Source organism: Dendropsophus ebraccatus, chromosome 4 (genome assembly GCF_027789765.1).
Source record: "Dendropsophus ebraccatus isolate aDenEbr1 chromosome 4, aDenEbr1.pat, whole genome shotgun sequence".
Classification (NCBI taxonomy): domain Eukaryota; kingdom Metazoa; phylum Chordata; class Amphibia; order Anura; family Hylidae; genus Dendropsophus; species Dendropsophus ebraccatus.
This window is the reverse complement of record NC_091457.1, coordinates 83,268,756-83,281,969: the sequence shown is the minus strand read 5'-3', so window position 1 is coordinate 83,281,969 and position 13,214 is coordinate 83,268,756. Positions and strand designations below refer to the sequence as shown.

Below are 13,214 nucleotides of genomic sequence, written 5' to 3'. Positions count from 1 at the left end.
GGCCTGCTTCACATTTGGCATGGTGGAAATCTGACGGGTGAGATTGCCTTCTATTCTAATACAGATCACATCAACTTTACAGTCTATGGAACGGCTTGTGGGTGTAGGGTGACATCCTCATCATTGTACACATATCAGAATGTAATAGAGTAGGCCTGCCCCTGTGAATATTATACTAGATGTTCAGAGATGAATACTTCTTACTGTTTGCTGAAATCTATAGAAAACGTGGGCAGCAGATTGCCCAAAGCTTGATGAGATTCAAAGCCAGGGGCTATTGACCTAGTGTTACAGCTGTAACATGTGTATCATGTGTAGCAAAGCTGCATATGAGATGGGGGAGGGGATGGAGTCCTCTCTGCGGTGCTGAAATTATCATCAGAAATCAGAGACTTCACTGCCTATTACACAAATGAGTGATGCAAAAAGATGCCACTACTGCTGCTGCTTTGTGCTGCACAACTGAATGTGTGAGTCTACAAAGAGTAACCCTGGACACTTAGCTAAACACCACCATCAAGTCACAAACCAATTGGGAAAAGGACAGAGGGCCTGGAAACCATAATTTCAGGTCATTAAATAGTCACATCTCATTTTGACCCAATGTTTGACAGATTCGACAGAAAAGCTTTAGGTGTACTTGTTAACCATATACATAGGCACATGCTGAACTGGCATATACCAGAGTAGCATGCTGTAGATTACTTTTTTTCTGGTATAGTAAATAAAAGTAAACTACAGTATATTAAGCCATACAATGGTGCACAATAAAATACTATACTATATTTTATTTTACTTGTTTGCTTTTCCAATGGGAGCCTATTGAAAAAATATTATCATATACCCATTCAGTAGATACCGTACAGCCTCCTGTCAGAGGAATATGGCAGAAGATTCTCCAAGTAGAGGGTCTTAACAGATGTAAATAAACCCTAACATGTATACTAATATTTCACATTCAGTTTTTTTCTGCAAGATTTATGTATCTGCTCAACATTTATCAAGAGCACTAAGGATACATATAAATACATACTGTACAATATAATATAGGAACAAGAATACTGCTCCCTGCTATAAGAATATAACGTCTATAATACTGCTCCCTACTATAAGAATATAATGTTTATAATACTGCTGCTTACTATAACAATAAAATGTCTATAATGCTGCTCCCTGCTAAAACAATATAATGCCTATAATTGAAAACAAGGTAGAGACAGAAGCTGGCACTATCTGAACAAATGGCTTCGCTATATTGCACACGAAGATAGAGTTGTCCCCCCCCCAAACTGCTTGTACCGTCAGAAAGCTGCTTTTAATCTGTCCTGGGGTCCGTTTGGCAGGTGATGCAGTTATTGTCCTAAACAACAACTTTTAAACTTGCAGCCCTGTGTCAAATTGCTGTTGCCTAGAGTACCGGTGCCCTAGGCTTGCACCACCCCTCCTCCAAGCCTTTTTCATCATTACGAATGCCCCGGGCAGGGTTTCTCCCATTCATCACTTGTCTGAACACTGCCCATGGGCCTTAATGATCCAACACATGTTTTCAGACAAGTGATGATTAGGAGAAATCATGCATGGGGCATTCCAAATGGTGAAGAGGGCTGGGAGGAGGGATGGAGGGGTGATGCAAGCCTGGGGCACAGTCACTCTAGGCCACGCCAATTTTACACAGGGCTGTTTAAAAAGTTGTTTTTAGGACGGTTTGGGGCAGGGGCAGATTGTGGGTACAAAGTCGCTTTAAAACCAATGAAATGATTATCAATGTCAATGGCACCATTGGTTGTAGAATGTGATACATTAAAGAAGTAGTTGAACAGCTGCTTCTCAAAGGTGATGTATTGAGTGACTTTGACCAGGGCACAATTGTGATGGATAGATGACAGAGTAAGAATGTCTCCAAAACAGTAGGTCATATGGGGTGTTTCTTGTATTTAGTGGTTAGTACCTATGAAAAGATAGCATCCAAAATTCATGCAAATAGGGAGGCAAGGCTAGCGTATCTAGTCCAACCCCACAGAAATAGTGTAGTACAAATTGCCAAATAAATAAAAAGGTGTCAGAAGACACAGTGCATACCAGGTAGCGGTATACAGGACTGCAGAGTAGCGGAACAGTCTGACTGCCTCTGATGATCCGTGTCTACCACCATAAAAGCCTGTAGTCGACGTGAGCACCATAACTAAGTCATAGAGCAATAGATGAGGGAGAACTGGTCTTTTGGACAGCTGGATATATCTGTGTCACTTAAATTTACACAGAAAGATTATCTGACAGGTTATCTACCAAAGGTTTGAAGCCAAAGCCAGGAATGGATTTGAAAAGAGGAAAAATCTCAGGCTTTCCTTTATGACCTGATCCCTGTTTATAGTCTGTTTCTAGCTTTGGCTTCAAATATTTGGCAGGTAATCTTTCCGTGTAAATCATGGGTCTCAAACTCGCGGCCCTCCAGCTGTTGCAAAACTACAATTCCCATCATGCCTGAGACAGCCAAAGCAAGCTTTGGCTGTCCCAGGCATGATGGGAATTGTAGTTTTGAAACAGCTGGAGGGCCGCGAGTTTGAGACCCCTGGTGTAAATGGACCCTAAGAGATGGCATGGAAAGCACTATGAGTAGCTAACAAGCCAAGACAATGTGGTACTCTGGGAAATGTCGTGTTATGAAGATTTGGGTCCTGGCATTCATTTAGATGTTACTTTAGAATATGTAACCTACCCAAACATTGTTGTAAACCAAGTACAAGCCTTCATGAAAACAGTATTTCCAATTGAACTCTTTCAGCAGAATAATGCTCTGGCCACACTGCAAGAATTATTCTGGAATGGTTTGAGGAATATGGTAAAGAGTCAGAGGCTGCACCTCACAACTTCTAACTACTACTAACTTTTTGATGCCAGATACAGCAGCACACCTTTAGAGGGGTTGTAGAGTTCATGTCTTGATGGGTCAGAGCGGTTTTAACCTTCACAATAGTTATTTATGTTTATGTTGTTTTTTAATGATGAAACTGATCAATCTATGTACTATAATACATGTAAAAGGGTATAACTACTAGAACACTCCCTCATGTACAAGAATATAACTACTATAGTACAACCCCTATGTGTAAGAATATGCATACTATAGTACTGCCTCCTATGAAGAAGAACATAACTACTAGCATACTGTCCCCATGTCCAGAATACACCTACTATAATAATGCTCCTATATACAACTATAATACTGCCCCCTGTATAGAAGAGAATAACTACTATTCTACTGTTCCTATATACAAGAATATCGCTACTATGATACTGCTTTATGTATACAATATTGTAAAAATAATACAATTACTATAATACTGACACCTAAAGACAATGTCTTTAAAGGTTATATCCTATTCCCTTAACAATGTGCTGATCAGCTGTTATATCTGGGAAAGTTTTTATTCTCCCTTGTAACGAATGTTTTTTTTTTCTCTGCTCCACAGAATAAGTCGTCTGTTTAATGGCACAGAACCCATTGTACTGGACAGTTTAAAACAGCATTACTTTATCGACCGGGATGGGGAAATTTTCCGCTACATCTTAAGTTTTCTACGAACTTCAAAGTTGCTCCTTCCTGAAGATTTTAAGGTAAAGCTGTGATGAAAACTCTAAGATTCGCAATATTATCTTATAATAATGCAAGCTGTCGAGCTGATATTTATATGAGTTTTCCTTACAAAAAATAAATATATGTCAATCAGATTTATAAAACAAAGAGAGAAGAGTGAGTATTCAGCAAATGAAACCACCACTTACTCAAAGGAGGTTACATATGAGAGGTTCTTCAGATTAAATATTAAGCCAGGAAGACATCCTTCATAGTTGTCAGTATCAGTGGAGCTGGTCCAAATTTCATTGTGCCTGTGGTTTAAGCAGCATAAATCTTCTATAAGATTCCCCTTTAAAGGAGAAATCCGGGCCACAACTAACACTCCACTGCAGGCCGTCCCTGTGCCCCCGTAGCGCAGCATCACTGTTCCCAGACCCCTGCCACCCTCTTCTGGCTCCCGCTTCTGCAACGTTAGGAATGACCGCTCAGCCATTCAGTGAATAAGGCGGGACACTACTGCGGTCAATGGTTGGCTGAGCGGGTATTTTCCCCAAGGCCGTTAGGTACCAGGTAGCGAGGAGAAAATGAAGCCTGGCTACTGTTAGAGAGGTGGTGATGTGGTGCTACAGGGGCATAGAGATGGGAAGTATACATTTTTATTATGTTCCCGAACCCCCTGCCTGCAGTGAATTATTGGTTGGGCTGGACTTTTCCTTTAAGGTTTAGAAGCATATGCGATTTAGTGTAAATTAAACCTAAAACTATACTGCTGTCATATTCAAAATGGTTCTGACAGAATTACAGTTCAAATTTGAATACTATGGAAAACTTTACAGATTACTGAGTGTGGATGCATTGCCTATAGAATGTAAATGTAAGTGGAGCTGCTAACAGCCAAGAGGAGAATAACAGAAGAAGTAGCTTACAGTCAGTCACCATATGCCATTTTCTATATCAGCCTGTGTTAGACTAGAGGCACACCTCATTTGGCATCATCTTCTGTGGGCACAAATGTATGCACCAGAACATATGCCTATGTAGTTGCACAAGCCTTGCACAAGCACAATTGTAGCACACTGTTTTTTTTTTTGTTTGTTTGTCTCCTACATCTGGCTCACTAAAGTGTATAGACATGTTAGACTTGCATCACCAACTTTCTTTCTTAAAATAACAGACATCATTTCAGATGTTCCGGGCAGCAATGGTCCTACGAGTACTTCTGATTAAAAGGTAACTATAAAGTTTGGGGGAGGCAGTATACGCTGTGTAAAAACCAGCCACACCACTCCTGCCGCTTTCTGATGCAGGCACCTGCCAGGTGTGGATTTCTGCCGGTAGTGCAATGCAATCAAAAGCACTGCTGCAAGAAATCCGTACCTGATGCATGCCTGCATCGGGAGCGTGGCAGGTTTTTACTCATAGTATCCTGCTGCCTGCAAAACTTTATAGTTACCCTTTAGAGGCTGCAGTTCTGTTTTAGAAATCCCGCCATGCATTGGCAAGTTACTGGTTTGTTTACCTACATACATTAGGGGCCAATTGGTGTTTCCCAGTTTCTGCATATTCCACCTATAGTTATGTACAGGGCAATCTTGAACCTTCCACTCTTAGGAGGTACCCCTTTGCCAATTGTCTGGCATCTAGCCCTCCTGCAGTTACCACACAGACGTAGTACCAGCTGCATAAAGTCATTGCACTGGCACCTTCCTTATGACCCATTTAACCTTTTCCTTTTTGATATAGTGATGTAAATATTTTTGTCCTGCAGGTTTGTCTAGCATTGTGAATGTGGTTGCTGGTTGAAAAGTTTAAGTAGTAAGGAGGTTGGAAAGTGCTTGAGGCCAATCAGCCTAAAGGGCTATGGGCCCCGCACCATATGGCAGGCAGAGAGTTGGTTTCTTGCCATAAGTTGTTGATTGGTTGAGAAACTAACATTAAGTGACATCACTGTGTTGGTAAAGCCCAGGGCAGTGTTAGTCCGCCCCTGCCTGTTGGTGCAGTGATTCTCATGCCATCTGTCTAGTTGTGACTATATAAATATTGTAGGTTTGGGGGTGGAATTGGTTAATTACAGGATGAGACTGGATCATTCACTCCTACCAGGTGTAATACATTTCATAGGAATATGTATGGTTTATAATTTGCTCCATGGCAGCGCAGATCACTGACTTGCTGTTGGCTTCTATCCTTGGATTCTCTGTATTATTCTGCAGTACATAGTTACTAAGCAACCAGTAAACAAAACTCAGCAGTCACTTCTCTTTTCTGTACTATTCCTATTTGACCCATTGGTGACTATATATGTACAGTGGATTCATGTACAAAGTATTAAGAAATGTAATCATGTACAATAGTGGAAAGGGGTTTATATGAGATGGCTTTTAAGGAAATCTAGTACAGTATAATAAACCATTGCTGGGATGTTTGCGCAAATTCGTCATGTATCAAAATAGACTAAGCTAAACAGAAGCAAGAGACACATTTGGTGTTTCTTTGTTTAAGGCACTGTGCCCTAGACATGACATATCAGATCAGATTCAAAGAATACAAATGTTTCCTTAGGTTCTATGCTAAGAGTGTCTCAATTTGGCATGTATATGGTAGATACTTTTTTATACCACTGAATGGCAGAGCCTGGCCTTACATTAAATAACTTGACGTAGCAAAAATTGTGATACCTTTAACAGTAAAAAATAAAAAAAAAGGTATCCCTCATCTGCAGAGCCATTTGGCCTGATAAGCCTAAAGCATGTTTACGCATGTTTACTTAGATGACCATGGGTCTCCGTGCACAGCAGGCCCTGGCATCTGTCCAGGTTTGCCTGGTAAGTCAAGCTCTTATCCCACTGTATAGCCCAAATGTGATGTGAACAAAACTTAAATAGAATTTATTAGGTTTTACCATAAAAAATCTAACATCCCACCAAATCCGAAAAAAACAAACTCATATAGTGGCACTTGAGGCTAAAAACCCAGGAAATGCCCAGTATTAGAACAGAGTAAGAGACCATCATGTGTAAGATAATACAGGTACATGTACAGCAATGCATATGGGTTATATTTTTAACAGGTGGATGCACATATATTGTTCTGCCTGGTTATTGTGATATTGGGACTGGAGAGAAATGTGAATTCACAAACTGAAAGTACAGGGTGTTTTAGGAGGGTGTTATAATCATCTTATGGTATACAATGGAACCCTAAACTCAACATTTTTCAAAGTTTTCCAACTGTAAATATATATTCTTACATATGTTTATAACATATTTAGTTAATATATTATTTGACAGAACTTAGAGGGGTCCATATCAAGTCTGGACCTGATGGTCACCCCAGAGTCAGCTAGAGATATTTAATAATAGTTTACACAATCTAAAAAAGGACTGTCCTGAACACCTCTGTGTTCTACTGCTAATACTGGGGGAAGGGAGGTCCTGAACAGAGACCCTGTTCTTTGACCTCTATGGGGGACATGTTTGAAAAGGTGAAAATGCCTTTTTTGGGCGCAGATGGGGCTGGTTGGCGTAAAAATATTCGCAAAGGGTATTTATGTGAATATTTCGCACCAGCCCCATCTGTGCCACCTTCACCAGTGGGCCAGAGAGGGGGCGTTAAGGGGTTGTGCGGTTGCACGCAGAGGGGGAGTGACCTCTGCGTGCAACGCATTTATAATTTTTTCCGCAGACAAATCATACTGAAACCTGGCGTAGGTTTAAAAATTTTTACACGGACAGGCTCCATGCAATCGGGATTTATGTAGTGGCACTGCACCTCTACATAAATCCCCTGAGCTCCAGGGCTGCGGAGACATTTGTAAGCCCGGCGGAAAAAACGCTGGACTTCATAAATGTCCCCCTATATGCCTATATGCCCTAATAGGTCAAAGCAATGGGGTTGCCCTTAAAATTATAACAGAGAATTTTTTTTTAACAGTTTTTGAGCCACTGGCATTTAGGAAAACAAGTCTGTGATTGGTTTCTATGGTTATATGTAAATTAGCTTTTTCACCATTGTACAATGTTAGGTAATGGATCCTAGTGAGTTTAAAAGAAAAAAAAAACTATTTCAACAGTAAGTAGTAGGATGTTGGCTAATTGTATACAGAAGATAAATATAGTGTTTGTGTTTTTCTAATTAGCAAACACTTTGGAGAGTGTAAAACACATGCAGTTTTTTCTCTCCCTTATCCCGAGCCGTGTCTTATGTTAAAGAAATCATTACAACGAGCTGCTGAATATTTATCAGTTTTCACCTTTGTTTAATCAAATAGAAGAAAGTGCCGTCGGGTTACATCGCATTTCGTTTCACCCCGGCAGTCGTGAAAGTTGTTAAAAGTTTTGGAATATTTAGTGTTGAACAATTTGAGATCCCTGTTAATTTCTGCCAAGCTTCCATGTAGCCACTATTGAGGAGGGGGTGAAGCTGGAGGGGGAGGGCTGTCTGTAAGTCTTGCAATGCTTAGGAAAGGGGTGTAAAATGGGAGTATATATATGTTCTATTGCACTTGAAACCTCTAGGAGCTAGATAGAGGTTGGAATCACAATATGAAATGTATTTGCATTGTTTTCGAGTTGTCTTTGTTTATAGATAGATTGTTAGATAAATACAGATAGATAACTAAAGGGGCAGCTAGATTCATATATAAATAAAATGACAGGTTTTGGTTAAAACATTATTGCATGTCTTCGAAAATCTATACAACAGCAGACTGCTGTTAAGGCATCTTCCCAGAAAGTTTCCCCAAAATCTTTTATTAAAAATCAATATCCAATATCCCTCTCATAAGTGCCCTTTTTGAGTTCAGAATCTGCAGCTTGTTAATCCAGCCTTACATATTTCAGTGTGGACCCGAGATTAGTGAATCAATTAGTCTACTTCCACCAGTCCATAGAATGCAAAGCAAAAATCAATCTGTTAAGGTATCATAATGGCCAGATAATTATTGAAACTTGACAAAAATTGTTAAGTTCCAGTGGTAGCTTAGGGCTCAAGGTATGGGGCCGATATGGAAGAAAACTAGTGCTGATCAGTGAGATCTGTGCTCATTTGCAGTGGCTTTAGAAGGCACAATTAATTGCGCTGCTGTGCCGCATGAATAATCTCGGTGTTGTGTCTGGGCCCATTTAAATATATTGCTGTCGGACACTCATCTTCTGTTTACACAGAGAGATGTGCAGCCTAAGCAATATATTTTAGTGCAACACAAAAGGTGCGATCAGCTGAAGATCAGGTGTTTTTCCGCTGATCACTGACACTTTTACATGGACCAATTATATATCGCTAAAGGAGTGTTTATGCTAACACTCCTTGCCGATAATCAGCCCATGTAAAAGGTCCTTTAAACACATACATGGCCATATGGAATCATATACACTTTACATGGAGACACGCTGTGGTTTCTGTCATTGGCATGTTCGGTTATATTTTGAAGATACTCTCTGTGGTACTTCCAGAGGGACAATCTAGGCACAATACAACAGTACACAAAGTGCCTACAGCTTTGTATAACAGGTAATCGGGGCATGTGTGTTCCACTGTACAATGTAGTTGTGTGCACTGACTGAGAGTTTTTGTCAGACATAACTCCTTCCACACTGGTTGTTGCTAAACAATTGTATTAGAAATCTCAATAGTACCATTAGGTGTAGTCATTTAGGAGGAGGCCCAGCCTCAGTCATTGCACACAAATCTGGCTGTGCTAGTTGTTACTACCCCTCAACGCTGCCGACGGTTCAGGCTTTCACGCCCAAAAGACAGCATTATGACAGAGTTGTTTTTTTTTTCTTTTACTATGGTCTCTGAAAATAACCTAAGGCTTCTCTCAACCTTTGATGTGTTACTTATAGTAAGGCTGGCAAAAATGTAGCCTGGAATAGGTTGTCTTCAAGATAGCATATAGTAACTCAATGGTTGAATCCGTGCCAAACTCTGGAAAGAACTGAAAAGCCACTATTACATAATTATGTAATTTCTATCACATGCGTTGGTAATGATACCAACTAATCAACAATCTGATTAACATGTATTGAAGAGGAATATTTTTCTTGTTTTCTGGTCGGGTGATCAAATGAGTTGTATGGGATTGGAGAAAAAGCTCTGCTTTTAATCCCCTAGGAACCATCACCACTGTTGCCCATGCGCTGTAACTGGTATTGCTTCTTAGACTTATTAATAGCTATGATCATAATACAGCTATGTGTTGCAATATCTACAAAAGACTATGTTAAGATGTAGACTGCAGAAGCCCACTGAAGGTGTCCTGTGATGTTTGGCATAAAGATGTTAGCAGCACATCTTAAAGTTGTGAGGTGGTGTCCACTTAAATTGTACAATTTATTAATGATGCACCCCTGGCATAGGCCAGCCGTAACCCCCGCTCTCCTGAAGGGCGACCCTGAAAGAAGAACATGTTTACAGAAAATGCTGAATCAAACAGCATTGTTAAAGTTATGTATGTGATAATCATGTGATAGGCATCTGGAAACTGACAGCACAGGTATATATATTATATATGTTTTGTTAGTTTCCCTTTAATCTTCCATGTGGATGCTGTTGGGTTTTGTGTTTGGACGATACCTTGGTCAGTTTTGGGGTTTGCTGACTTTTCAGCATACATGCTCTACTCCTTCTACCATTGAATCTACACTCATTGCGGTGCCGTTGGGCCTTCATCTCCATTGGTTATGTCAGAGAGACATGTCAAATGTTTTTACTGGTAGGGGTCTGAGTGTTCAGACCCTGACTGATCATTCAAGTGAGCAAAGGGTCAACTGCGCTCCCTTTTCGCTCTGTGTTTCCTACCTAGACGAACCCCATAGACTTACACTGAAAGTCCATCTAGGTCCTGTGACATGAAGCTAGGAGTGAATGCACTGCGTTCTAAAATTCAAGAAGCTTTGGCTCTCACATAATCGGTGCAGCCTCTTCAAACAGCTGACTGGCGGCAGTGACAGGAGTAAGGCCCCTGCCAATGATCTCACAATGATGGCCCATCTTCTAAATAGGTCATCAATTTTAAAAGGTCAGATAAATGAAATGGTTTTATCTATACGTATAAACCTCATCTATCTAAATTTTTGGGAAGAAATATGAATGGATAGATTACAAGAGAGAGATATGATATTGTTTATACTTATTCTTGGATCTTACATACTGATACTAAAGGTATTAATAACAATGATGGGAGTGAAGGACAAAGATGTTTCAACTGAAATCAGTCAACAACTTGTTCTCTGCATGTGTCCTATTGATCTGGGTGCCAGTTAATATCAAACCTGTGTTCTGCTCTCTGTATAGGAGAAATGAGAAGTTCTAAGGGCTCTTGGGCATCTGTAATTACGTTTGCTAGGGGCCGTCATGTGTAGGTAGCTAATTAGCTCCTGGTAACTATGTAAATGGAAATTCACTATTAAAAGTTCAATCCCATCTTCTAGCATGACTAATTTTTTTAAAATTATAGTTTTTGTATATGCTCATTTGATTTCCTGGTGTGGCGGATTTTAATGTATGTTGAATTCAGAGACTTTTTAACATGTAGAATAGAGCTAGAGATGTCAGCTGCTTCTAGCTCATCCCATGTGCATTTAAAATTGGAAATATTTCTCCTTACAGCTACAGAACTGTTGATGGATACTTGAACAGTCAAATTAATTATTGTTTTTTCTCTCTTTTAAATAATAGTTAATAAAGAGATTCTTTGTACATACACCCAGTTGTGATCGACAGCAGTTCTCTTTATTTGCAGGATTTAAAAGACACAGTTCAGTGTCAGGTATAGATGTGACTCATCTCTTCCATTCACAAATCCAGGGCTGTGTGGGCAACGCTGAAATGTGTTGACATCTGAAGTTTGTTTCATGTTCTAAGGATTTATTATAACAAATGTTGGAAAAAAACAAAGTATAAAATATCTGCATTTGCCTTTAACAATGTCTACAATCCAGATATAAAAGCACAAAATGTATTAATTAAATTAATATGTACTAGAAACACTTCATCATAATAATATAAGTCCTATCCTGTTAGTTTCAATAATAGGGGAAGCCATGCTATCTAATCAACAAGCACCATGTTATAGGGTATGGCAGGAGAGGCTGAGCAGGTTGATATATATATATATATATATATATATATATATATATCTTTCATCAATGCATTTTTTACAACTATTGCCAGTAGAGCAATAGAACAAGAAATAGGCTATATTCCCAATTCGGGAACATATTGGGCAAAGGCGGATGTCTCATTATATAGACGGCCACTAATAAAGATCATGATCATTATTAGAAACTTTCTAATGAATGTGTTGTGTCCTAAACTTGCTTCAGTTCACAACTGCTGTAGTACTGGCCATACACATAGTATAGACACTGTCATAGGGGCTATCCTTTTTCCTTCTAGTCCAGAGCTTGTAGACATTCTATTTGAAAGGCTTTTAAAGGCTTGTTAGCAAATGCCAAGATGTGGATGGATATAAACTTACTCTTCCTTTCATGTGATCCTAGGAATTTAATCTATTATATGAAGAAGCAAAGTACTATCAACTCCATCCTATGGTGAAGGAACTCGAGAGGTGGAAGCAGGATAAGGAGCACCGGAAGCATTTCCAGCCATGTGACTGTCTAGTGGTACGAGTTACTCCAGATCTTGGAGAGAGAATTGCACTTAGTGGAGAGAAAGCATTAATAGAGGAGATATTTCCTGAGACTGGAGATGTCATGTGCAACTCTGTAAATGCTGGATGGAACCAAGACCCAACACATGTCATCAGATTTCCACTTAATGGCTACTGCAGATTAAACTCTGTGCAGGTAGGCTACAGCTATAGAAACAATTTATGTTTATTCTTGTATTATCATAATATATTGGTACAGATATATATTATTATGTATATATAATTGGATGGGAAACCTTTATAGTGTACATTTAGGCTGCATTCACACTACGGAATTCTCGCGGATAACATCCCACGGATTCCGGCGCTCGTTTCCGCTTGCCTCTCCATCCGTCCCATAGACTCCATTCTATGCACGGGCAGATTCCGACGTCTGTCCAAAGAATTGAAATGTCCGAGCGGCACAGTCTGCTGGATGTTATCTGCAAGAATTCCATAGTGTGAACGCACCCTTAGTTGGACCTGCTCTAGGAAACTGCTGACAGTGAAGAACATAGTATATTACTTGTGGGCCCTTCTCCTGAAGAAGAGTTGGCCATATCTGTATGGTCACTGTTATTAATACTTAAGGGACATGCGTAAAAATCTATGCATAAAGTGATGTTATCTGTAGGAACACTACTAAAAATCAGGAGGACAGTTGGGGTGATTTTATATTCCCATTGACTGCCCTGAGCATCTCTAAAATAACTATATTGTACTATGCATTATTTAATTTAAGATATACATTAAATTTACAGATGCAAATACATTCCCATTATAGATTATTTATTGTGATTGGTTATTCAATTAAAATGTAAAACCCCCTAAATGACAGATTACCCAAGGTTACCCAAACTGACTTATTCTAAGACATATGTACATATAACAATTATTGCATTTCGGCAATGTACAGAGTTTTTCGGCTTATACGTATAAATGTATAGCTTGTTTCTCATCACATTGATTAACCATGATAAGCCT

The 13,214-nt window shown here is 39.5% G+C and overlaps 1 protein-coding gene across 2 annotated transcripts in view; it reads left to right on the top strand.

The window, feature by feature from the left end:
* Positions 1-13,214, top strand: part of KCTD15 (potassium channel tetramerization domain containing 15) — a 30,284-nt gene that overhangs the window by 12,167 nt on the left and 4,903 nt on the right. For both annotated transcript variants that reach the window (XM_069968554.1, XM_069968553.1), the window contains exons 3-4: positions 3,471-3,615; positions 12,082-12,387. In XM_069968554.1, coding sequence (XP_069824655.1) covers positions 3,471-3,615; positions 12,082-12,387 — 451 coding nt within the window. The remainder of the gene's footprint in view (positions 1-3,470; positions 3,616-12,081; positions 12,388-13,214) is intronic.